The sequence below is a fragment of the Lethenteron reissneri genome, chromosome 5 (genome assembly GCF_015708825.2).
Source record: "Lethenteron reissneri isolate LAM-NWPU_2019-01 chromosome 5, ASM1570882v1, whole genome shotgun sequence".
NCBI classification, from domain to species: domain Eukaryota; kingdom Metazoa; phylum Chordata; class Hyperoartia; order Petromyzontiformes; family Petromyzontidae; genus Lethenteron; species Lethenteron reissneri.
This window is the reverse complement of record NC_083783.1, coordinates 99,197-122,865: the sequence shown is the minus strand read 5'-3', so window position 1 is coordinate 122,865 and position 23,669 is coordinate 99,197. Positions and strand designations below refer to the sequence as shown.

The window sequence follows — 23,669 nt, the reverse complement described above, 5'->3', positions numbered from 1 at the left end:
TCCCCCGTATAGCCTTAACAGACCATTGGGGCAACTGCTGTTGTGAGCACCTATGAGGCGGGCACGGCATACGAAGTGGTGAGTGGGCAACACCTCGCCTGGCCGCCTTTCTCTCCCGAGTGGCAATGTTACATATCGCACCAGGTACTCATTTGAGGATGAATCGACCTAGGGAGGCCCAGAAAATCGTTTCAGAAAAATAGTCACTGGTGTTGGCCATGAGCAGGAATCGAACTTTTGCTGGGATCGTAGCGCAGCGCACTAACTGCTAAACTAAACCGCTTCCCACACACACGCGCGCGCACACCACACAAACACACGGCATCGAACAAAAGGGTTTAGTAACCATGAGAAACCATTTTTTTCCCCAGTCCTGACCACCAGAACTGGTTGAACATTACAATAAACAGATGCCCGACAAAATCCCACTTCCACAATGTACATTCCATCATGATCATCGCTTGATATTTATTACCGCGCCTCCCTTGCAGGACACGTGGCAAGCTCGCCCTCTGTGACACAAGCCGAGTGAAGCAACCAGCATCTGCAATGCGCATGTCCAATACACTGCTGGATGAGGGACCACCCCACCTCGACCCACGACCCCACGCCGTCGGGGTCGTGGGGGCTAATCGGCAGCACTTCGCCACGCAGGGTCCGCACGGGTTAAAGGTGGGGGAGCGTAAACGTCGGCGCATAGTGCGGTACAACAACGGCTTTTGCTGCGCCGACCCTTGCTGACTAACGACGTAGCCCCCGCGGCAGGCTACGACCCCCGGCTCACGACTGTGCGCGTACGTGTGTGGTGTGTGTGCGTCGCGTGTGTGTTGGAAAGTCCTACCTGCTGGGATCAATTTCCACGCCCCTGCCGGACAGTATCACCTGCAACACAACACTCAATCTCAGCAAAAGACAGCCCAGCGGCTTTCAACTGCTGTGCCCATGTTGCCCCCCCCCCCCCGTCCCCACATAGGTGTGGGGGATGGGCAACCTGTGCATGCCCCCCCCCCCCCATCCTCCCATTCAAGTGACCCTCGTTGTGAAAACGGCCCCGGCATAAAACATCTCACTCAGCCGATGCCAGGACCTCTCTTCGTCACAGAACAGAGGCCCATGCAGGCTCAGATGCTAAGCAAGGCGAGGCCTAGCGATCGTCACGGGAGACCCTGCCCCTCGCCTACCTTGCCTACCCGACCCGGCTCAAGGTACACAGGACAAAGCAAAGACAACGATCTCCCCGCTGTAGCCAGTGCGAAAGGATGCACGGAGAAAAGCGTTGTGACCTGCAGCAGGGTGAGTGGGTGGGTAAGTAGGTGAGCGTTTGAGTGAGGTGGGCGAGTGAATATGTTGTTGACCTGCTGTGCGGTGGTGGATGAGATGCAACAGTCAACCAGGTAGACGCGATTCCTCAACACGGGTGGAAAGAATCAACGGGCGAGGCTCATGCGAGCAGTAACCGTGGTGGTGGTGGTAGTAGCGGCAGAAGGGCGGTAAGGAGGCGACTGACCTCCGATGAGCCCGGTGCTACCGGCTACGGCTACGGGAGGGGGTAGTAACGCTCGCGACATTCACCCGGACGGATCTTCGCACGTCTGCGGATTTACTCTTGGCATTCGCTGCCAATTAATTAAACCTCCCGGAACAACCCCGGCAACAGAAACACAACGCATCCCTTTGGACGCGCCACCCGCTTGGCACGCGAGCGCCGCTCGCTAGCCCCTAGCTCGTTCGCTGCCGCAGCCGTTTTGGCCCAGCGCCGGTCACTTTTGGTGGAGGGGCGGAGGGGGGGAGGGGGGGGAGGGGCGGTCGCGCATGCGGCTCCCACCGCCGGCACAGCTGCCTCCGATTACCGGCAGCGCTCGCGAGCAGCCGCTAATGGCTGTTAAACCGTGCCATACGCCGGGGTTTGGCTCGGCAACGAAACAGACCCCGGGAACCGCGGATCGGCTCAGCTGTTCCCAGAGACTGTGTCGGGGTGGCGGTGGAGAGGGGGGGGGGGTTGCGTGTGAGTGAGGGAGCATGCTTTCACTCCGACTTAGCGTTAAAGGGATTTCTGCCGTGGGAAGGGAGCGCGCGCACGTGCACGCACACGCGTTCGATGTAGAGGTTGGAAATTTTATTTTACCGGGAGAAGATGTGGGGGGTGGGTGGGTGGGGCGGGGGCGGGGAAAAACAAGCGAGTTGGAACGTTGTTCCCGTTCGCGAGGGGGCTCCGTGTGTTCGTGCGCATTGCACAGCCCCGTGTGTGGCGATCCACTGCTGGATGAGGACCGCACCATGTGGTGCGGGTCGTTGGTGTGGGGGGGGGGTTTCGCTTATCGTGCTTCGTCACGCGGTCAGCGCGGGCCGCTCAACGAGGAGACAACCGCAACGGTCTTCCGGGTAGTACTCGCCGCCACCGATGTCGGCCGTGGCCGCGGGGAACTGAACACGAGCAGCCGGGTTCGTAGCGGAGGTGGGGGACGTATATCAGAGGTCGCAAACGGGTTTTGATTCCTTACCCATACCCGTACCCGGCCACACCAGGGTCACAAATGGGTACCCGTACCCGTACCCAGCCGGGCACGGGTACCCGTTCCCTACCCGTACCCGTACTCTACCCGAAATGAGTGACAAACAGTTACTCACCAGTGACTCACGGTCCTACCCGTACCCGTACCCGGCCGCACCAGGGTCGCAAACGGGTACCCGTACCCGTACCTGGCCGGGTACGGGTATCCGGGTATCGGGGAGGGTACGGGTATCGGGTACCCGGTTGCGACCTCTGACGTATATGGACGCTGTTGCAACCGCCCTCTGCAGGCAAGGCAGCGCCGCTGAACCCCACTGCACGGCTTTGTGTGCGGCGACGGCCGCCCATCCGAACACTACCAGTCTCGACCCAGGCTGCAATTGAGATGCAGCATTATTCAGGAGAGAGAGAGGCCCGACATATGAGAAGGATTACTCCACAAGGCTGTTATTAACGTACCACAGCACCTGCGCGCGTGGGCGTGTGTGGGTGTCAGTCGGTGTTTGTGTGCATGTGTGCGGGGGCGGCAATTGCAGCGGTTAGCGCGCTGCGCTCCGAACCCGGCGACCCGAGTTCGATTGCCACTCACGGCCAACACCAGTGACGATTATCTGAAGCGGTCCCCCTAGGTCGACTCAGCCTCAAATGAGTACCTGGTACGGTGTGTAAACATCGCCACTAGGGAGGACAAAGGCGGTCGGGCGTGGTGCTGGACACCCACCCCCTCGTGTGCTGTGCAGGCCTTCATAGGTGCTCGCTAACAGCACTTGCCCCAACAGTCTGTTAAGGCTATACGGGGATCTTTGTCTTTGTTTTTTGGGGAGCGTTAGCACAGTCGTTAGCGCGCTGCACCTACGAACCTGGCGACCCGAGCATGATTCCCACTCACGTCCTGAGCCCCCACAAGGTCGACTCCAGCCTCAAGTCAGTACCTGGTACGGTGTGTAAACGTCGCCACTAGGGAGACAAAGGCGGTCTGGCGTGGTGCTGGCCACCCACCCCCTCGTGTGTCGCAGCGGCTCACTAACAGCGGCTCACTAACAGCACTTGCCCCAACAGTCTGTTAAAGGCTACACAGGAGACCTTTGCACATGTGTGCACATGCGGGTACGAGTGCACGCGTGTGTGCATGCGTGTGCGTGCGTGCGCACGTACATGCGTTGTGCACGGGGTTCAGCTGCAGCCACTCCTCCTCCACCTCCTCCAGGTCCCAGCCGCCCCCCAGGGGTGAACGCGCGCGCACACCGCACGTCCACGGAGCCCGCCGCCCCCCGCGACCCCTCCCCCTCCCGGCCCGACCTTCGGAGCTATTCACGCCACGGGGGTCGGGGGTCAGGGTTAGCACAACCTCCTGTGAGTCAGAGGGTCGCGATAATTATTGTTATTACTTCATGGACACGGCTGTTGAAGCCCAGTCCCAAAGGCCTAAATGGTCGTCGGCCAATAACAAGCAGCACTTTGAAAGCTGTAATTCGCAAGAGTTTAACACGTTTCCTGAATTGCGCAAGGTTATTATAAGGGCTTGGGAGAAGTGATGACGGGAGGGGATTTTAAAGTGCAGCAGTGCAGGCAGGAGGCCAGAAGAGATGTATTGTGACCTCTGGTGTGGTGAGCGATTTGAGCGAGTGAGCGAGTGAGCGAGTGAGCGAGTGAGCGAGTGACGGTTGAGCGGGTGAGCGGGTAAGCGGTGTCAGCGCTAGCGAGAGCGAAATGAGCGTGTGTGCGATTGAGGCGAGTGGAGCGGGTGAGCGGGTGAGCGGGTGAGCGGGTGAGCGAGTGAGCGGGTGAGCGAGTGTAGCGTGGTGAGCGGAATGAGCGGGATGAGTGGGTGAGCGGTGTGAGCGTGTGAGCGAGTGAGGCCGGGTGAGCGAGTGAGCGTGTTGAGGCGAATTGAGTGTGTTCTGTGACCTGCAGTGTGGTCAGCTGAACACGGTGGTGGAGGATGAGATGAAAGTCAGTGTCTGGCAGACGCGGGAGTCCCTCATCAACAAGTGGGTGAAAGAAATCCACGCTTGAATTTCACGGGAGCAAGGCGAGAGACTGGAGTGACTCGTAGGCGTTCAATTCGATCAGGTACTATGTGTAGCTGGACACAATGGCAGGGCGCGCCAAAGGCTAAGGCTAGGCTAGCTATGAGAGGGTTAGAACTCAAAGACAGGGATAACATGGGGCTGTTGAGACAGGGTTAGGGCTGGCATAGAACAGGGCTCTTCCCACAACTCACACCGACCAGTTTGGCAAAGTATGGTCAAATATTCTTCCGTGACCGAAGCGGCATGGGGGAGGCCTTCATCCAGCAGTGGAGAGCACAAAGGCCTCTTAAATTCTTACCTACATTGTAAACGCAGTGCTCGAGTCAGATTGGGACAGCGCTAGGACGGGGCAAGGGTTAGGACTGGAACGGGGCTAGTTCAGTGTTCGGACAAAGTCAGGATAGATTTATGATGGGGGTTAGGATAGCATAGTGTGGAATAGGACAACGTTAGGACGGAGTTAGAGTTGGGCTAGGACAGGGTTATGTATGGTTGGCCTATGACCGGGCTAGTACAGACATAGGGGGGGCATATGCGCAGTGGCAGCAGCAGCAGTGGCAGCAGCAGCAGTGGCAGCAGCAGCAGTGGCAGCAGCAGTGGCAGCAGCAGCAGTGGCAGCAGCAGTGGCAGCAGCAGCAGCAGTGGCAGCAGCAGCAGCAGTGGCAGCAGCAGCAGTGGCAGCAGCAGCAGTGGCAGCAGCAGTGGAAGCAGCAGCAGTGGCAGCAGCAGTGGCAGCGGCAGCAGCAGCAGCAGTGGCAGCAGCAGTGGAAGCAGCAGCAGTGGCAGCAGCAGCGGCAGCAGCAGTGGCAGCAGCAGCAGTGGAAGCAGCAGTGGCAGCAGCAGCAGTGGAAGCAGCAGTGGCAGCAGCAGCAGCGATGGCAGCAGCAGCAGCGTTGGCGTCAATGTACCGGTAAGGTCGCCGTCACCTCACAGCGACCGAGCAGAGCGCGAAGCCCCAGCACAGCTTCCCCAGAGCCCACTCACTTCCCAGTGGGCTGTGCACACACAAAGACAAAGATCCTCCGTATAGCCTCAACAGACTGTTGGGGCAGGTGCTGTTAGCGAGTAGCACCTATGAAGGCCAGAACTGCACACTATGTTGTGGGTGGCCAACACCACATCCAAAAAAGACCACACACACACACGCATACAACAATCCCCGGTATAGCCTTAACAGATTGTTGGGGCAAGTGCTGTTAGCGAGCAACGATGAAGGCCGGCACAGCACACGAGGGGGTGGGGGTGGCCAGCACCACATCCGGGCAAGGCCACACACACATACACACAGAAGCACCGTCAACCAGAAGCCGTTAGTTAACCCCACGCGCCACCCCTGCCCCACCTCTGCCCCTTTGACCTCCACCTTCCGACCTCATCCCGACCGCCGCCCTCACCCCTTGTGGAGTAGCAGGAAGGAGATGTCTCCTTGGCGCACAGCGTTGAGGAAACCCCAGAGACCCACGCTGCAGAGTGAACTTGAAGCTCTCGTTGAACTCTGCAAAGGACACACGGGTGCACACCGGTTTTCCACTGTGCGCCAAAGCTGCGCCGGGGCTGTGCCGAGCCAGCCTGGCACGCGGCTCAGGAAGCTCCAGTTGTGGCGCCGCTGTGGCGAGATGTTAACCAGCTCGCCCGGTATGCAGGAGGTCGTGGGTTCGATCCCGACCCTGACGCCTGTACAATTGGAGTTTGCATGTTCTCCCCGTGGTCGCGTGGATTTTTCTCCGGGTATTCTGGTTTTTCCCTCCGCATTTAGAATGCACGTGGGTTTAGAGTATTTGTCTGCTATACATATCCACGTGATGAGCCACTTCGTTGAGCTATCATTTGTGGCCAGGTCGCTTGTGAAGAAGAGCTACACATAGCTCACGGGACCTTACCTGGTCAAATTAAAAAAAGTTTAGTTTAGTTTTAGGTCTCGTTTTTCCACTGCAGAACCCGAGCCTGGTGGTCACCGAAGGGCGCGCGCAGTTAACGGGTCGAGACGCCAGATTCAAGTGTCTCGAGAAGCCAGAAGTACCACGGTTTGGTGGTGGCTCGGCTTTGGCAAACAGCCCGTGGAAAACCCGACTGGTGCCGAGGGTCCCGCGGCGACTTCGCTTGGATGGTGCCGCGGGAAAAGTGGTCAGAGTAGATTAACGTAAAATAAGTACGACACACGCAGACGCGCAAGTGAACCTTGCGAGCGACACACAGACACGTGAACTCTATCTTGGGACATTATTTCCAGTATCAAAATGATGAAACAATAAGAATAGGTTTTACCCTTCCTGGAAACCAGAGAGAAGGCTGTATATCTGGTGTTGCAGCTCCTTACTATTAAAATTCCCTTCCCTTTATTACTGCTAACCCTACTTCCTCCGTTTATTACTGCTAATCCTACATAATACACGAGCATAATATGACTGAGACCCCACCTCCTACACATTCCACAAGTAGTGGACTAATCCCATATCTGCATTTTACATATGCTAAATTCCTCTGCTGATATGCAAATTCCTTTGTCAAGGCGCCCTTCCTCCCCTAACCCAGCTTAAATATACGCTGCCAAGCTTGGTGGTGTTCATTCAGACGCTGTCTTTCCGACAGACCTGTTCTTCACCTGAGGACGGCTGCTTGCGTTGTGGCCGAAACGTCGTGAGAATTGTATTTTGTTTTATTTTTATTATTTTATTATTCTCTTCTACGTGACTTTACGAAAGAACCAAGAAGATGGTGTAGGCCAGTTTGAAAGATGATGTATACATTATCCGAGTATGTTGTTTGCATGTTTTGCCACAAGTATGTGTGTGTGTTTCATGCAGACTTGGTGCCTATTTGGTGTTTGGACATCTTCACACCTCCTGTTTAACGCCAGAAAGGCTAAAACCTATTCTTATTGTTTCATCAACATGAACTCTAATTGCAACAAGCAAGACACAGACACACCAGCTACGCAAAGGACACACAGACACACGCGTGACATTCTGAAAGCGATGAGACACACGAACTGCGTTTGCGGCGCGCAGACACAGACAACTCTACTCCTATTCTTGGTTCTTTCGGTAAAGTCACGTAGAAGGGAAATAATAAAATAATAATAAACATAATAAAAATACAAAACAATAAAAATTCTCACGACGTTTCGACTGCAACACAAGCAATCGTCATCACGTGTCAAAGATTTTTTATTCTTTTATATTTTCATTACTTTATTATTCCCTTCCACGTGACTTTAACGAAAGAACCAGAATATGAATCCCTGCGGTCACGAAACCTTACATCAAAATTTAAACTCTACTCCGGCAAGACACGCACGGAGGTCACCCACAGACGACAGACAGACAGACACCAAACCCAGCAGCAGAGAGGGGGGGGGGGGGGTGGCGACTGACCTGGGCACGTGCCGCTCTGCGTGCCCGTCTTCTCCCTCTGGGACGCCTTCTGCATCCAAAGAAAACATTCGCGAGCGTCACCGGGTTAAGCTCATTCCTTTTGACGTCCTTCGCCGGCAACTTGAGATTGTTACTCTTAGGTTTTTTTCCCGTAAAGTCACGTAGGTAAAAATAAATAATAAAAGTTCAAATAATTGAAATAATAATAGAAATAGAATTATGAATCACAACGTTTCGGAGGCAACACAAGTCTCCGTCATGAGGTGGGACCGTCACAGCTAGATTTACTGTATCAAGTGAGTGAAGCTTCAAATCTAGAACTTGAGATTGGCACGGTTGGCTACGTACGGCGCGAAATAATTTCAACATACGTACGTACAGGCTGCCGCCAACCTCTTCACGTTTTTCCAACTAAAGCAGAGGTCGCAACCGGGTACCCGATACCCGTACCCTACCCGATACCTGGCTATCCATACCCGGCCGGGTACGGGTAACCGTTGCGACCCTGGTGCGGCCGGGTACGGGTACGGGTAAGCCGTGAGTCACCGGTGAGTAACCGTTTGTCACTCATTTCGGGTAGGGTACGGGTACGGGTAGCGTACGGGTACCCGTGGACGGGGAAGGGTACGGGTACCCGTTTGCGACCCTGGTGCGGCCGGGTACGGGTACGGGTACGGGTAAGGAATCAAAACCCGTTTGCGACCTCTGAACTAAAGGCTCGGATTCGCTGTCGTACTAGCGCCGTCTACCTGGCTGCAACAGGGGGTCAAGATAAAGCTCGTGAAGATGATCCAAACATGTCGGGCGCTGGCGGCTACACGTGGCGGCTTGGTGAAGGTGGCAGCGGCGGCTGGTGGATCACCACACAAATGTTATCGCGAAACTCCCTTCCTATGGGCGTCGAGGAGGAAGCCGTATGCTGGCTCGCCAAGAGAAGGCGGTAAAGCAAATGGACTTATCGCCCTGTTTATTTCATCTATACGGGGATAGAGCGTGCCCCCCCCTCCTGGCGCAAGGTGCGGGTTTTCTCCGGGTGCTCTGGTTTCGTCCCCACAAAAATAACAACAGAACTCGCTATTAATTAGCCTAAAACATCAACAACAAAAAACAATGAAGCAGCAGCAGCAGGACCCTGAACAAGTAAACCCGTAAAAACAAAGTTTTTCACTATAAATCCTTTATATGCGTGGCGGCTAGAGTCCTCTCGTCCTCTGGCTTGAGATGGCTGCACCTATGGGTCAGATGATTGTCTGCCACCATTAAGCAATTGGTAATTAATATTTAATTTGTTTTCCCTAAACAGTGTAAAATTTTGGATTTTTTTTCACGAAAATTAATTGTCACACACAACGAGTCTGTGTGGAAAATGTCAGCTCGATTGGATCACGGGAAGTGGGTTAAAAAACGAGCGAAAGATTTGCACGGTCCTAAGCACACAAGCAAACTTAATATAAAGGATTTAAAATATATTCGCCTGTGGAGGACGCGGGGATCGATCCCGCGACCTTTGGCATGGGAAGCGAGGGCTCTACCAACTGCGCTACTCCGCCACAGCCTTTGGAGGGGTTACGCTCTGGGCTCTTACACTCTGACGTTCAGCCAAAGCCATGAATGAGCTATATTTGAATATATGTAAAATACATTTTTTTGCCTAAAAAGTGTAAAATTTTGGGAATTTTTTTTCACGAACAATAATTGTCTGGCACAACGAGTCTGTGTGGAAAATGTCAGCACGATTGGATCACGGGAAGTGGGTTAAAAAACGACCGAAAGATTTGCACGGTCCTAAGCAAGCAAGCACGCAAGCAAGCAAGCAAGCGAACTTAATATAAAGGATTTTAAAAAAAGAGTCTTACGACTCCAGCGTGGCTTTCCTGGATTAATAAATAAAAACATTTTAAATGCGAATGACGCTGGGCTTGGTGAGCGGTATGCACACTAGGTATTGGGTCCGACCTCGAAGCCGACGCGTGCTGTATATTGAGAGTTTGCATGTCGCGTGGATTTTTCTCCAGGTCCTCTTGTTTTTCCCTCCACATGTAGAATCGACATCGCGCGTTCAGAGTATTTGGCTGCTAGAAAAATGTCCACTTCGTTGAGCTATCATTAGCGGCCAGGTCACTTTTGAAAAATAAGCTAACAGCTTCGTGGGCCTTACCGAGTAACATTTTTTGAATTGTTCAGTTTTCGTTAAGTCTGGGGGGTGTCGGCACTCACCGGGCATGGCAGGGGCACCTCGATTTTTACGAATGCGTGCAGTCCATGCTTCGCCACACCTGGTTGCACACGTGGTATGGGGGGGGGGGTGACAATGAGCACACACACAGTGTACACACGCAATACGCGGGGCATGGCAACACGTGTCGACAAGACGCAACGACACGAGCGATGACACGCCACGCAGGACGACGACACGTGACAATCGGTACAGAGTGTTCGACACACGCACAAATACGAAGCGGATCGCCACGGTGAGAACACTCATTGCCTACAGCGTAATGACACGCAATCTTAACGAGGCGCAATCGGTAAAGAGTTAGAGGAGGATTCAACGTGCGTAATAACACAGGTGAAAATGGACAGCGAGACACAACACAAGGTGACACAATACTCATTGGAAAAACATAATCATCATTTACATTTACAAGGCGCAATTCATCCAGGGATCTCAGTGCACCACGCACGAAGTTAAGAAATAAACTTTGATTTAAAGGTTTCGTGACTGCAGGGATTCATATTCTTGGTTCTTTCGGTAAAGTCACGGAGAAGGGAAATAATAAAATAATAAAAATATTAAACAATCATTTTCTTGCTGTGTTTTTCACACCTGATGATGATTGCTTGTGTTGCAGTCGAAACGTCGTGAGAATTTTATTGTTTTATATTTGTATTATTTTATTGTTTCCCTTCTACGTGACTTGACCGAAAGAACCAAGAATTAAGAAATATAATCAATACAAAGTCCAGAGACCAATGGGTCATACATGGGAAGTGTCGGGCAGGCGAAACAAATGAGTCTTTAGAGAAGACCTAAGCATGGCAAGTGACCTCGCCTAAATCAAGAGTTATATATCATCACAAAACGTCAGTAAAATACACGTTTATAATCTATAGTTCACCATCATCATCATCATTCGGGGCGTGAAAAAAACCACTGCCGGATGATGGCTGTGCCCCCAAGCAGTGATCTCTCATAACCTCGCTTAGTAATAATCCGCCTAGCACCCTCGACGAGCCAATTTCATTGCTCCACCTCCGCAGTAGACGTCCTCTCTCTCTCTCGCTGGGCGTGTACTGGCACTTGGTTGCTACTCATTCTTCAACTCCCGTCTCGAACTTTGCTCACGTTCTCAGCTCCACGAGTTGCGTCTTCCCGTCTCTCAGCGCAATTGCAAGCATGTGTAGTGACGTAGAATTGGTCACCAAGTAGAACAGCGCCGGCTGCTGGCTGGGAAGGGGATCTGCAGCTTACAGCAGCCCTGACTGACAGCAGGCCACGTGATAGACCAGAGAGGGATCTCGGGGAAAGGTTACGGAAGGGACACGTCGAGACCCGCTAGTAGGTTCCAGAAGGGGGCGTTGGCCAGGGGCGGAGCCAGGCCACGCCCCCCAGTATAAGAGGGCCCCCCCCCCCCGGGAGGGGACCTCGGGGCTGTCGTTTGGAGTGGGATTCTCATCGTCGTTGCTGCTGAAGATCGTCGCCATCGTCTCCACTTGATATTGCGCTGCTGGACGTAGTTGTCTTAGTTCAGCGCCATCAGTGTCAGACGGCTAGCGTTGTGTGTAGGCTGGCAACCAGTGTAGAGTTGCGTTTCAGCGAGAGACAGTATGTAAGTGTAGGGTGTGTATAACAAAGTGTGCACGGTGTTTAAATAAAAAGCTGCCTCCAAGAAGTTATGTCTCCAAGTCAGTCATTACACATGCATCCCAGCCGTTCCTTTTTTGTGTGGGTCGTGGGTCACCAGGTGTACGGTGGGAGCGCGGCGCTATGAACCAGGCGACCCGAGTTCTATTCCCGCTCAATGCCAACACCGCCAGTGACGATTATATGAATCGGTCTTGGCTCTCTTCTAGGTCGACTCAGTCTCAAATGAGTACCTGGTACGGTGTGTAAAATCATCACCGCTAGGGAGACAAAGGCGGCCGGGCGTAGTGCTGGCCACCCACCACCTTTGTGCATGCCGTGCCGACTTTCATGGGTGCTCGCTAACAGCACTTGTCCCGCCAGTCTGTTATGGTTATACAGGAGATCTTTGTCTTTGGTAGACAGGCAAGCCCCGCACGCCCGCGTCATTGCGTCCTCACCTGGAGTGGAGGGGGGGCAAAGGTCGTGACCCCGGAACACGGTCACCAAGAGGTCACCAGCAGCCAGGTCAGGGTTGACCCTACGCACAGGGGGGGGGGGGGGGGGGTCACGTGTTATACCTTGTGGCACACACCAACATACGGATGCACACTTACGTGTACGAAGACAAAGAGGGCACAGGTAACCTGCAAGAGGCTGCTGGGTCAAGTGCTGTTGGCGAGCACGAGGGAGGGTGATGTGGTAAGGAACAAGCACGACCACCTTTGTTCTCCCCCCACTGCCAATATTTACTCACACCACAGGAGGTACTCATTTCAGGTTGAGTTAGGCAACGTTGGGCCTTGCCAATCCGAGCTGGAAAAATATTTGAAGAAAAAATTTGAGGGACATCCGAGGAACTTGAATTTGTTAGCTCCAAAGAGCTTTATCAGTTGGTAAGCTGACACTTTGAAAAGCTCACATTTGCATCTTTTGGGACACATATATAGTTTTAAAGCATACATACTTAGGTTTTTTTCACGTTGATAACTCGCTTAAAAGTTTTGACATTTCAAGTCAAATTCGAACCCGTGACACAGTCTATTGATTCGGTGACCATCTTCAACTCAGGCCAAAAAATCAGGCTTCAGGCTAAAAATCTGGCTTGGCAACAGCAATTTTCATAATCAGTGGGGGTCAAAGAGCCCCTAAAACATCTGTTGCCAGCTTGTTACACGATCTGCCCCTTGCATCAATTTCCAGGCCCTTGATAGAAAATTACTGCCGAGACTGCATGGGCCTCTGTACGAGTCTACGTGCATCCAATTATGACCGCGGTAAAGTGTGAACGCCATCGCTCCCATCATCACCGACAAATATCCCCCGTGTAGCCTGCAACTGTCTATTGGGGCAAGTGCTGTTAGCAAGAACCTATGAAGGCTGGCACTACACACGAGAAGGAGGGTGGCCAGTGGCAATGTTTAAACACCGCAGAGTCGACCGCCCAGGAAAGGTTTAGATAATTGTCACTAGTGTTGGTGGCCACAAGCGGGAATCGAACTCAGGACTCCGGCTTCCTAGCGCAGCGCACGTGCTAACCACCGTACTAACGTTCCCCACACAAACACACACATACTTTTGCGGGAGGTACAAACGCAATCCATCTGGCCGGCCCAGACACCGTTAAATGGCTTTCCAAACTCAACAGGCAGCAAACAGCTCGGTCCGCTGCCTTTCAAATGCCGTCGGAAGGAAGGAAATAACGTAAAAGGTTCAACGTTGTTGTGGGCGCCATTTGCTGCGTGGAGTTTGCACCAGCCTCAAACGCTACAGCTGCACGGAGCGCCAAACCACAGCTGGGTTGCCGGTAAATGATAGACAAACAGTAATTTTGCGTGTGCAGCGCGGTAACCACATCTGTGAGCTCACGTCAGCCGCCTTTTCTTTCTTGCCGTTCGTCTGTCCTGGCCGTTAACATCCCACTGCTGGGAAAATTCCTTGCCTGAATGTCTTCTACTCTTAAACATTTCTTGTCATCTCCATCCAAATCTTCTCATCTCGTGCCACAATTTTAGTTTTTTTTTCTACCTCCCTTCCCTCCATGCCTCCCTCCGTGGGCCTCCGTTCCGTCGTTAACTATATTCCGTCTGCCATCCGATCTCCGAAACTGGGCGTGTTGCACGACTCAATTTTGGTATTTACATTATGTAAATTGAATCAGTGAAAACGTGCTTTTTAACTCTCAAATATTTGGTTGTAATTTTGTACCGCCCAGCTACTTAAAAAATCCTCAATATCGTGTTTCAGCCACTAGACAACATGCCGCCAGCCAGTCGGCGGGTCAGTCACGCAGAACACGTGTGTATTGGTGGGTGGCTGAGCGTTGTGTGTGGTGTGTATTAGTGGGTGGCTGAGCGTTGTGTGTGGTGTGTATTAGTGGGTGGCTGAGCGTTGTGTGTGGTGTGTATTAGTGGGTGGCTGAGCGTTGTGTGTGGTGTGTATTAGTGGGTGGCTGAGCGCTGTGTGTGGTGTGTATTAGTGGGTGGCTGAGCGTTGTGTGTGGTGTGTATTAGTGGGTGGCTGAGCGTTGTGTGTGGTGTGTATTAGTGGGTGGCTGAGCGCTGTGTGTGGTGTGTATTGGTGGGTGGCTGAGCGTTGTGTGTGGTGTGTATTAGTGGGTGGCTGAGCGTTGTGTGTGGTGTGTATTAGTGGGTGGCTGAGCGTTGTATTATGTGGCTGGTGGCTGGGTGTTGTGGAGTGAGGTGGTGCGTGTTGGTGGGTGGCTGGGTGTTGTGGAGTGTGGTGGTGCATGTTGGTGGGTGGCTGGGAGTTGTGGAGTGTGGTGGTGCGTGTTGGTGGGTGACTGGGAGTTGTGGAGTGTGTTGGTGCGTGTTGGTGGGTGGCTGGGTGTTGTGGAGTGTGGTGGTGCATGTTGGTGGGTGGCTGGGAGTTGTGGAGTGTGGTGGTGCGTGTTGGTGGGTGACTGGGAGTTGTGGAGTGTGGTGGTGCGTGTTGGTGGGTGGCTGGGTGTTGTGGAGTGTGGTGGTGCATGTTGGTGGGTGGCTGGGAGTTGTGGAGTGTGGTGGTGCGTGTTGGTGGGTGACTGGGAGTTGTGGAGTGTGGTGGTGCGTGTTGGTGGGTGGCTGGATGTTGTGGGGTGTTGTGGCGTGTTGGTGGGGAGGCTGGATGTTGCGGGTGTTTCTTGGGGTGTGTGCGGAACCTGGGCACGTGCAGAGTCTCGCGCGTGAGGGTGTGTGTGGGGGGCGGTGCCCCCTGCCTCTGCGCCATCTCCAGTAGCACCTGCAGCCGCGTTGCTTGTTCAGCCATCTCCTCAAACCTACGATAAAACAAAGATCGCCCCGGACAGCCTTTACAGACTGTTAAGGCCAGCACGGCGCACGAGGGGGTGGCATGTCCAAAACCTCTCTCCGCTACCTTCGTTTCCACCAATGCTTATGTTTACCCATCGCACCAGGTACTCATTTAAGGTGGAGTGGACCTAGGAGAGGCTCAGGACCGCTTCAGATATTCGTCACCGATTGTTGGCAGTGAGTATCGAACATGGGTCGCGGGGTTGTAGCACAGCACGCGCTAAGCATGCGCCACCGTTCCCCACGTATATTCACACACACAGTCACAACAACAAAGTCACAACAAGAACCACCACCGCTGCCACTAAGTGGCAGTGGTGTCACCAAGGCGCTTGTGCCAGACTAGGTACACCTTGAGGCGCGCCACACAAAGATCCCCCTTATAGCCTTAACAGACTGTTGGGGCACCAATGAAGGTTGGCACGGCACATGAGGGGGTGGGTGGCCAGCACCAAGTCCGACTGTCTTTGTCTCCCCAGCGGCGATGCTTACACACCACACCAGGTACTCATATGAGGCTGAGTCGACCTAGGGGAGGCCCATGACCGGTTCAGAAAATCGTCACCGGTGTTGGCCGTGAGCAAGAATCGAACTCCGCTCGCCAGGTTCGTACCACAGCATGCAAACTGCTGCCCTACCGCGCGCACACACACAGTCACACACACAGTCACACACAGTCACACACACAGTCACACACAGTCACACACAGTCACACACAGTCACACACACGTACTCACCTGGCAGCTTCAGTGCTGTGCTCAACCTGCGAGCAACGCCCCGAATATGCCCGGCATTTCTGTGGAACCAGAGGCATAATCTTAGTAACTCCTACTGCAATGAAACCCACGTGGGGGGGGGGGAAGGGATGCAAGTTTGAGTGGGTAGTGGTACAGGTCATAGTGCAGCTGTGCAGAGGTGGTGCAGGTGTGAGCAGGTGGTGGTACAGGTGGTGGTACAGGTGTGAGTAGATGGTGATACAGGTGGTGGTACAGGTGGTGGTACAGGTGTGAGTGAGTGGTGGTACAGGTGGTGGTACAGGTGAGTGGGTGGTGGTACAGGTGGTGGTACAGGTGATAGTGCAGGTTGGGGGTGGAAGTGCAGGTGTGAGTGGGTGGTGGTACAGGTGGTAGTGCATCAGCCAGTCATCTCAGTCAGTCGACCCGTGGCACCTGGGTCTGCCCCGTGACCTCCTGCCAGCGGGCGTTCGACACTTCACGTGGCCTCAAGGTGCACATAGCCTGCCACAAGCGTCGTGGTGACGTCACCGCCACTTTGTGGCGAATGGCGGTTGTCGTTGTTGTTGGTGGTAGTGCAGGTGAGTGTGAGTGGTGGTAGTGGTTCAGATGTGAGTGGGTGGTGGTGATGCAGATGGCTGCGGTCCAGGTGTGAGTGGGCAATGGTGAAAGTGGTGGGCCACAGTTTCTTTCACAAATCGGGGAGCAGTGATGGGAGCGGGAGCCCTCACCTTTCCCTGCTCGCCCAGTCGCTCCGTGAGCCACGCGTACTCCTCCTGTGACCGTTTCGACAGGGCGCACCCTGCCGGCTCCTTTGCCCCGCGGACCCCCTCTGTCCCGCGGGTCCCCTTGACCCCTCGATGAGGCCCCTTCGCTCCAGACCCCGGTGTGACCACACTGCAGCTGTGGCTGCCGTCGGGATGCACTTGCCTCGTCCGTCTCGGTCGGAACGGGTCCCACTTCTCAAAACTCGGTTTTTGCAAACTCGGCCTTTCTTGCCTCTGCACGGTCGTGTGATTCGGGCTGTCGCCCCTTTCCTTGGCTGCCCTCTGAGTTTTGTCAACGGGGCTGTCTGTAGACCGGTCCCTGTTATGCACTAGCTGGTGTACTGGCTTGTACAGACTTTCTTTATTCACGTCTTTATGATGTAACGGCTTATACAGAATTTCTTTATGATGTACTGGCTTGTCTACACTTTCCTTATACCGGTCCTTATGATATACCGATCTGTCCATATTCTTCTTGTACCGGTCCTTATGATATACTGGCTTGTACAGCATTTCCTTATTCTGGTTCTTATCATACACTGGTTTCGGGACACTCTCCTTATTCTGTATTGCCATGTGCACACTCTCCTTATGCCTGTCCTTGTTATACACTGGCTTATACACACTTTCCTTGTGTCGCTCCTTGTCATCCGTTGGCCTGTAAGCACTTTCTTTATACCTGTCCTTATTGTATTCTGGTTTCTGTAGACTCTCCTTGTGCCCGTCCTTGTAATGCACTAGCTCACGCAGACCTTCCTTGTACCGGCGGTCACGGTTCTCCACCGGTTTCTGCAGACTGTCCCCGTGTTGGTGCTTGTGCGGCGCTGGCGGGACAAGCCGACGAGCGTCAGGGTCTTGCCTCGCTCGCTCGCCGCTGGGAAGATGTCGCTGCACGCCACACCCAATGCCACATCACGTACCCTGACGCAGCTCCTCAACGCAACGCCTGAACGCAACACTTTTTAACACATGCCGAACGTACTCTCTCAAGTGCACATGTCAGCGCACGTCTACTGCACACCCCGACACACGCGGCCTAGCGGCAGCGCGTTCGCCGCTCGTTGCAGACGTTCACAGTTCAAATCCAGCGGCCACCATGATTAATACTACAGTGTGTAATAACCGCAGTAATAATGAAACTACGCGCCGTCTGCTTCGCTCAGAGTGGATGTTAAAGATCCCCTGAAGTCACTCGCAAGAGTAGGCCAAGGTTAAGTGTGAATGTAATTGTGCCATATAATTGGTCTCGTTTTTTTACACCTGTAATTGTGGAATGCTGTGAGGTTGGCTGCCAGCCAAGATCACCCCTTGAAAATTAATCTTTTAGCTCGATGGGCTTTACTCGAGAAACAGCTCGAGAAATACACTTCTGATTCTGTGTGCTGGCGTCCGCATTTTACAAATTCAAAAATGACACGACAAATTACTCAATTGGGATCACACACAGCAGCAATCATCCGTGCCTGTCGGCAGGCTAATGACAAATGAGACTATCCAGATCCCTTCAGTTCTCACCCGGTTAAACAAAATAAACTTAAAATTTTAACTGGAAAGGTGTCTAAATGTGCATCGCAGACGTGACGTGAAGCCATTGCACACAACACGTACAAAGAGAAAAACGTTACCCCTTACGGGCACATTTAAAGAATACAACATTAATCTACGCATCATTATTATCGGGATAACTTCAGCCAAGGACGTCTGGGTCAGCAAGCCAGAGCATATTTCCGCACCTGGCACGCAAAATTTATCGTGCTAGAGATGCTTCAATCATCATTTTGCATTTCTTAAATTATTACATTACATCAGAACTCTCGTTATGGCTGTGGTTACTGATCGAATGCCTCCAGCCTACCAGTGAGACCAGAACAATATGTCGCAATCGGCACACCACATCTATTATACCTATACAGGTAGTCCCCGAGTTACGATGATCCGACTTACGATATTTCGATCTTACGATGGCGATATCGATGACAAAATTGTAGGTAGGCCAAAAATGTACCTTGTTTTTTACTTAAATTTTACTGTGCAATACAGTATTGTAATTAATAAATACATACAGTATATAGTTTATACAGTACGGTACTGTAAATTGCTTTGTTTTGCTAAATTATCACCATTCTTTAAGACTCCTGGGTAGGCTAGGCCATCTTCGACCTACGATATTTTCGACTTACGATGGGGTCGTCGTAACGCATCTCCGTCGTAAGTGGGGGACTACCTATACTGTTTGGTTCTTTCGGTAAAGTCACTACGGCTGTGGCTGCTAGTCAAGTGCCTGCTCGAAGTCCACCAGCAACTGAGAAAACATTCAGGGAGAAACTGAGAACCGGTTACGTCGTTGACCTACGTGTGAATGTGTCATTTACAAAAGCCTCCGCACATCTTTGTGTGACATTCCCTGAACAAATCTCACCGAACTACTCATTCGCACTGCATTTCTTTGCAACGCGAAAATAAAAGGCTGACATTCCGGGTAACATCAATACTTTGGAGGAAGGAGTGGGGACAGAAAGGAGCTTTTTGTGATTCATTTCATTAGATATGTTCTTGTGCATCACTGCCAAAGCAGTCCCGTAAACTTCACTTGTTCACGAGTCAATTTACCGCACTTGGGCGACGTCATTCTTGTGTAGGTGGCGCGCGCTCTGACCGTAAGGAAACGCAAACCTATGACACCAAAGACGAGCTATGTATGACCCATTGACCCCAGCTGGCTGGATTGTCTGGGTCTTGCCTAATAAAACTAGTGTGTAGCTACTGTCGAAATTGGCACGCTGGCTTGGCACAACGATTTGGCAGGCATGCTAGTGAGCACGTCACCCCTACTCGCACGTGACCGCGGGTGGTGCCCACCAAACAAACGTCCACATTGTGGAGGACGGCCTCTTCTGGTGCTGGCTAAAAGGTGGAATGCCAAGGTTGACTCAACTCGGTCGAATGGTCGGAAGATGTCGACATCGACCTGCAACGGTAAACGCTATAAAGACCTACGGCGGAAAAAAAAATGTTGGCAACCTCACAGCTAAATTTAGCAATCACCTAATAACACAGTGGTGCAATGGTTCTCACACTGCACTATGGACCAAGTAACCTCAATTCAATTCCAGGTCATAGTTGACATTAGAGACGTTTGATATCAAACTGGTCCTGGTAACCCCACCTCCCACCCACCCACCCCCAAAATCCTTTAATAAACTGGCTCTGGCCAGCATGCTGAAGTATGGTCAAATAACCCCCATGACCGACAGGACTGAGAAAGAATGGTAAATTACTATTAAAAAATCTGGTGGTTGTCCTGCATAATTTTGTATTTGTCTGCATCGGTTTTTTTTTGCACTGTGTTGTTGTTACTGGAATACCCTTAAATAATAACGTTCATCTCATTCAAAGTGACTGAGCGATGAAATATAAAGCCTAATGTGGCCACAGGTCATTCATGCAATGCAGTTTAAGATTGTAGTTTCAAATGAATTTCACTCCATCCACAGTCTGGGCTTCAACCCGGCCAGCAAAATATATTTTTCTGCCCAAAAAAAATCTGACCTCGGTTCATCTCACTGAGGTATGTCCCCCACGCGTGGCGTGTAACAAAGTGTGGGCTATGTTGTCCTTCCCCCGCACCTCCAATGAGCACGGCTGTCAACGTACGATGTTGAAAGAGGTTCAACATACACATACGTACGTTACTGGAGGTTTCCCTGGCAGACGGGATGCGATGTGTCTTGTGGTCCTTGAGGTCCTGGTGAAACTGGTTGGGATTTTGGACACCGTGATGTGACGACGACCCTGGTTGTCGCCAAACTGCCCCCTCGGTCCCCGTCTGCGCCCCACTCTGCCCTGCCAAAACACATGCAGTGGCGACATTCGTTAACGGAAGGAGGCAAGCAGGTCTGGTATTGAGAAAAACAAAAAAATATTGAAAACTAAACGAGTTTTTTATTTTACCAGGTAAGGCCCACTGAGCTATAGAGGTCTTTTTCAGAAGCGACCTGGATAGAAATTATAGTGCAAAGCAGTGGCTTATCGCGTGGAATTTATAGCAGTCAAATACTCTAAATGCATGTTGATCCGGAGATAAATTCATACAACCATGGGGAGAGACACAAACTCCAAATATACAGGAGTCAGGGTCTGGATCGAACCCACCACCTGTATTTAATGTGGCGCTGCACTCTGATGTTGTAGGAGAAAAATGTGTTTAAAAGTCTATTTAATTAAGTAGAACGTGTTGTCTATATTTATTTAAAGTTGCGCATTTTGATGTGACGTCACATTTCTCAATCCCCCCCTCCCACGTCGTCACAAATGTCTGACAGCCCCCCCACCCCCTTAGGTGCGTGACGTCATTTATGGACGGTCCCGAACGTGGTTTTCGAGCGGTCCAAAACGATCACCAAGCAAATGCTGCAGTTACACAATAAACAATTAAATTATGACAGGAACCATGAATATTATGCAGTTTATAATCAATTACAATTGCTCCAAAAAACATTAGCAAAGTAGATTTGAAGCTTTCGTGACTGCAAGGATTCATACTCTTAGGTTTTTTCGGTAAAGTCACGTAGGAAAAAATAAAAATATAGAAATTATAATAGAAATGAAATAATAAATTATCATTTCTATTATTTTTTATTTTTACCTACGTGACTTTACCGAAAAAACCTAAGAGTATTTGCAAAGTAATTATGTATTGGATAATAGCTATGTATGTACAATTCTAACTACACATTCATAATGGATTTTTTTTTTGGAGGAGGGATTTGGCCACGTAATTATCTGTCAAAAAGTGTGCCGTTAAGACCCTCCACCACCCGATATAGGGGCCGTCATAAATGACGTCACGCACCTAGGGGGGGGGGGCAGACATTTGTGACGATGTGTGACGAGGGGGGGGGTGAGAAATGTGACGTCACATCAAAATGCGCAACTTTAAATAAATATAGACAACACGTTCTACTTAATTAAATAGACTTTTTAATAAATGTTTCTCCTACAACATCAGAGTGCAGCGCCACATTAAATACGCACTACAATGACAATAGTTTAAAGCGATTTGAAGCATGTTTTTTGGGGGGGGGGCAGAGCTTTGTGACGTCATTTGAGAGGGGGGGTCTGACTTTGTGACGCCGTGTGACGAAGTGGGGGGGGGGGGGTCAAAAATCCTACAAAATCGCGTGACGTCACTTATGGACGGCCCCATAGCCGAACAAGTTCAAATGTCACGTGCTGTACGCGCGTTTAAAACCGAGCTACACTGCAATCAATCCGAGTCGGTTACATCGCAACAAGTTTAGTGTGGAAATGAAACATTTAGGGGCAACGGTGATGTACAATCGCGACATGTCTTTGCCGAAGGAGTCGTTACGATTATCGCGATTATCGCGATTATCAGCGATAATCACCGCGATGAAGCCAAAAACACAAAACATTGGCACTGTCCGGCTGGACACGGCCTTCGACACGGCGGGCGCACGAAACAAAAACGAAAAAAAAAACACTCGACGACGTTTCGGCCCACGGGTCCTTCATCAGGCGCGCGACAACAACAACAACCACAACAACAAAACCCTCCGCGGCCTCTCTCCGCCGCCTCACCTGAGGGAAGAAAACGAACGCGAAGCTTGGTCCCCATAAACTCCTGGGGGGGGGGGGGGAGGGGGGGGTCCCCTTCAATCCGGGGTCCCCGCCGCTGATCCCCGTAGGGGGTAAGCGGTGACACGGGGGGGGGGGGAGGGGGGGTTCGCGGAGCCCCCCGAAGATGTTCGCGAGAGGCAGAGGCGGGAGTTGCTGGGCCAAGTTTCTGGTCACGTGTGCAGGTTGTGGGGGATGAGGGGAGGGGGCAACTCGGCCAGGTGTCGGTGGAGGGCGGGAACTTACGGTGTTGTGGGGGGCGGGGCATGTCGTCGCAAATGTGGGCGTGGTCTCGCGGGCAGGTGTGCGTTGATTGGTTAATGCAAAGGGACGGGGCGGGGCGAAATGCGTGGGTGGTGGCATGTGATAGATATGGGCGTGGTCTCGCGGGGTAGGTGTGGCGTTGATTGGTTAATGCAAAGGGCGGGGCGGGGCGAAACGCGTGGGTGGTGGCATGTGACAGATGTGGGCGTGGTCTCGCGGGGTAGGTGTGCGTTGATTGGTTAATGCAAAGGGACGGGGCGGGGGCGAAACGCGTGGGTGGGTGGTGGCATGTGATAAATGTGGGCGTGGTCTCGCGGGGCAGGTGTGCGTTGATTGGTTAACGCAAAGGGGAGGGGCGGGGCGAAACGCGTGGGTGGTGGCATGTGATAAATGTGGGCGTGGTCTCGCGGGCAGGTGTGCGTCGATTGGTTAACGCAAGGGGCGGGGTCAAACGCGAGGGTGGGTGGGGCATGTGACAAATGTGGGCGTGGTCTCGCGGGCAGGTGTGCGTCGATTGGTTAACGCAAGGGAGGAGGGGTCTAAATGTAAGGGTGGGTGGGGCATGTGCCGAATATGGGCGTGGACTAGAGGGGGAGGTGTGCGTTGATTGGTTGACACAAGGGGGCTGGGTCAAACGCGAGAGTAGGAGGAGCCTGTGTGTGGGGTGGGGTCTGTTGCAATATGGGCGTGGTCTCGTACAGGTATTCATACTCTTAGGTTTTTTCGGTAAAGTCACGTAGGTAAAACATCAAAATTAATATAATATAATATTTATTTTTATTAATTTTGATGTTTTACCTACGTGACTTTACCGAAAAAACCTAAGAATATGAATCCTTGCAGTCACGAAAGCTTCAAATCTAGAATCTCGTACAGGTGTTTACCTGGCCCCCCCTGCCATCCCTTCAGTACGCTCGCAAATGTGCCGGAGCTATTCCAGTACTACGAAGAAGGGCCATTGCCCGAAACGTTGCCTGTTATATATACACAGTATTCTTAGGTTTTTTTCGGTAAAGTCGCGTAGGTAAAAAATAAAAATTAATAAAAATAAAATTAAAATAAAATTAAAATCACGACGTTTCGGAGGCAACACATGCTCCCGTCTTCATGTAGAACCGTCACAGCACGAAAGCTGTATGAAGCCTTTTATTTGATACAGCTATCGTGTTGTGACAGTCCACCTGAAGACGGAA

General features: G+C 52.0%; 1 protein-coding gene across 1 annotated transcript; it reads right to left on the bottom strand.

The window, feature by feature from the left end:
- Nucleotides 1–2,328: 2,328 nt before the first annotated feature.
- On the bottom strand, nucleotides 2,329–22,293 carry LOC133352755 (cardiomyopathy-associated protein 5-like). Its single transcript, XM_061568615.1, has 13 exons — nucleotides 22,177–22,293; nucleotides 20,264–20,418; nucleotides 16,540–17,463; nucleotides 15,812–15,870; nucleotides 14,924–15,040; nucleotides 12,225–12,304; nucleotides 10,137–10,195; nucleotides 7,920–7,968; nucleotides 5,995–6,040; nucleotides 5,472–5,540; nucleotides 3,668–3,819; nucleotides 2,972–2,979; nucleotides 2,329–2,424 (listed from the first exon to the last, which is right to left on the bottom strand). Exons 1-13 carry the CDS (start codon nucleotides 22,211–22,213, stop codon nucleotides 2,329–2,331), a joined length of 1,851 nt encoding a protein of 616 aa, XP_061424599.1. The 5' UTR covers nucleotides 22,214–22,293.
- Between the last annotated feature and the right edge of the window lie 1,376 nt (nucleotides 22,294–23,669).